This window comes from Microtus ochrogaster, linkage group LG3 (genome assembly GCF_000317375.1).
Source record: "Microtus ochrogaster isolate Prairie Vole_2 linkage group LG3, MicOch1.0, whole genome shotgun sequence".
Classification (NCBI taxonomy): Eukaryota; Metazoa; Chordata; class Mammalia; order Rodentia; family Cricetidae; genus Microtus; species Microtus ochrogaster.
The window spans coordinates 28,784,222-28,787,002 of NC_022029.1; the positions used below are offsets into that span (position 1 = coordinate 28,784,222).

Here is a 2,781-nt window from a genome sequence, read left to right on the forward strand (position 1 = left end):
GCCAGATCTCATTACAGATGGTTGTGAGCCACCAGGTGGTTGCTGAGAATTGAACTCAGGACCTCTGGAAGAGCAATCAGTGCTCTTAACCTCTGAGCCATCTCTCCAGCCCAGGGATATTGTTTAAAATGTGATAACTTGCCTGGCATGCTGGTGTATGCCTTTAATCTTAGCACTCGGTAGTCAGAAGCAGGTAGATTTCTATGAGTTCAAGGGTAACCTAGTCTGTATAGTGAGTTCAAGGCCAGCGAGGGCTACATAGAGAGACCCTGTCTCAAAAAAATAATAAATGTAATGACTGGCAGATAAAATGAGTTTAGTTCTTAGCTGATGGTGAATCCTAGCTTTCAGCATCTTTTTTTTCCTGATACCCAGAAAGCCCATTGGTAAAATTATCTGTCTGTCTGTCTGTCTGTCTGTCTGTCTGTCTGTCTATTTACTGTTCTCTCACACAGCAAACCAAAATTTCCCCTCTCCCCATTCCTCTCAGTCCCCTCTCCCACAGATTTACTCTGATGTGGGAAGGTCATTTGTCAATCTGTTGTTTCATTGGTTCATCAATAAAGAAAACTGCTTGACCTGATAGGTCAGAAAATTAGGTAGGTGGAGTAGACAGAACAGAATGCTGGGAAGAAGGGAAGTGGGGCAGATTCCATGCCGCTCCTCTCCAGGGCAGATGCGATGAAGCTCTAGCCCAAGATGGATGCAGGTCAGACATGCTGAATCTTTCCCGGTAAGACACCACCTCGTAGTGCTACACAGATTACTAGATATGGGTTAAGCAAGGTATGAGAGTTAGTCAAGAAGAAGCTAGATATAATGGGCCAAGCAGTGTTTAAATGAATACAGTTTGTGTGTTGTTATTTCGGGGCATAAGCTAGCCAGGTGGCCGGGAGTTGTGCTGCAGGAATGCAGCCCGCAGCTCCTTCAACATTACTCCTTCTCTGTTTCAGTTCAGAAAAGAGCAGGCATCCCAGGGCTATCAACAAAATACAGCTTAACAAGATACACTAAGACTAAGTTAAAAACCCTCATATTAGGTCTGGGTGAGGTAACCCAGTAGGAGGAAAAGGCTCCCAAGAGCAGGTAAAAAAACCTTTTAATCCTTCATGTGTTTTTCCTCAATACAGAATGGGCCACAAACCAGACATATTTAGACACAATCTTTGCAAGTCACCAACTCTTCCCAAATGACCATAGGGGTTCTCTGGTGCTGCCACATGAGAAAATCACAAACTTCCCTATCTAGCTGTTGAACACCTGTCATCCCAACATTCAGGATGCCGAGACACCGAACTTGGGGCCCCTGTAAGACCCCACACTGACTGCTTTTAATTACCAAGCCATCCATTTCGTTATGACACGTTGACCACGTTTTACTGTAAGGTTTTATTAAGTGGCTCTGCTCCACGCTAGACTTTGGACACCTTGAGAACAGGACTGGGGTTCATCCCTGCATCCCAAGCATCTATCAGTGGTTCCAAAACATGGTGGGTGCCTGGTCACTGATCTTCCCTATGAGTGGGATAAAACTGCTTTGCTGCCAAGCTTCCTCAGGGCTGCCTTCATGTCCTTGTTCCTTAGGCTGTAGATAAAGGGGTTCAGTGTAGGGATGACCACCCCACACATTAATGCAGCTATCTTGTCTTTCTGGGAGGAGGTGGGGGATGCTGGCTGTAAGTATACAGCAAAGATGGTCCCATAGAACAATGACACCACGGTGAGGTGTGAGCCACAAGTAGAGAAGGCTTTCCACTTGCCCTGAGCAGAAGGGATCCGGAAGACTGCCCTGAAAATGCAGATGTAGGAGATTAGGATGCAGGACAGCGGGCTGAGGCCCATGATGATGCCGAAAGCAAAGATCACCAACTCATTGGTGTGTGTGTCTGAGCAGGAGAGTTTCAGGAGAGGCATGAGGTCACAGAAGAAGTGGGGGATTTCTGACCCTGCACAGAATGTCAGTTGGGCCATGAGGCAAGTGTGTACCAGGGATTGGAGATTAGTGATCACCCATGGCCCACCCACCAGTAGCCCACAGACACGTGGGCTCATGAGCACTGAGTAGTGCAGTGGATAGGCAATGGCCACCAGCCGGTCAATGGCCATCACTGCCAGGAGGAAGCTGTCCATGGTCCCGAAGAGGTGGAAGGCATACATTTGGGCAAGGCAGCCTGAGAAGGGGATGGCTGTGCTCTGGGTCTGGATGTTCACCAGCATCTTGGGGACAGTGGTAGAGGAGAAAAGGATGTCAACCAGGGACAGGTTGCAGAGGAAGAAGTACATGGGTGTGTGCAGGCGAGAGTCTGAGACAATGGCCAGGATGATGAGCAGGTTCCCAAAGACAGTGACCAGGTACATGGACAGGAAGAGTCCAAAGAGGGTGGGCTGCAGGTCTGGATTTTCCGAGAGTCCCATGAGATGGAATTCCAAGACAGTTTGGTTTTTCAGTTCCATGGAGACCTTGCACGCATCTACTGGAACAGAACATAGAGCTGGAGTCAGAGATGGGACTCCAGTCCTGTGGGAAGCTTTAAGGTTCTGTGAAAATCCTCCTGCTTCAGGGAAATTTCTTCAGGCTAACTCCAGTGGGTTTTGCATTCTCGAAGCTGTCTAAATCTGAGGCAATTAGGGTCTCAAATCCCTGACTGAGGTACATGATCAACTTGGATGTTGTTCAAGGTGGGTGACCTTTGCCTACGGAAGGTTCCACAAATACCCGTATGGTAAAAGCTCAGATAGCCAGCTTGTGGGAGGTGGTAGAAGGTGGTTTCTGGAGCTGGA

General features: G+C 48.0%; 1 protein-coding gene across 1 annotated transcript; it reads right to left on the reverse strand.

Annotated features, from left to right (window-relative positions):
- Positions 1-1,515: 1,515 nt before the first annotated feature.
- LOC101988079 (olfactory receptor 1I1) lies at positions 1,516-2,454 on the reverse strand. The gene has a single exon (XM_005360707.2). The coding sequence runs from the start codon at positions 2,452-2,454 to the stop codon at positions 1,516-1,518; it is 939 nt and encodes a 312-aa protein (XP_005360764.1).
- Positions 2,455-2,781: the final 327 nt, after the last annotated feature.

Excerpts from the sequence above, each read along its gene's own strand:
- LOC101988079 (XM_005360707.2), bottom strand. The coding sequence starts at position 2,454 with ATGGAACTGAAAAACCAAACTGTCTTGGAATTCCATCTCATGGGACTC.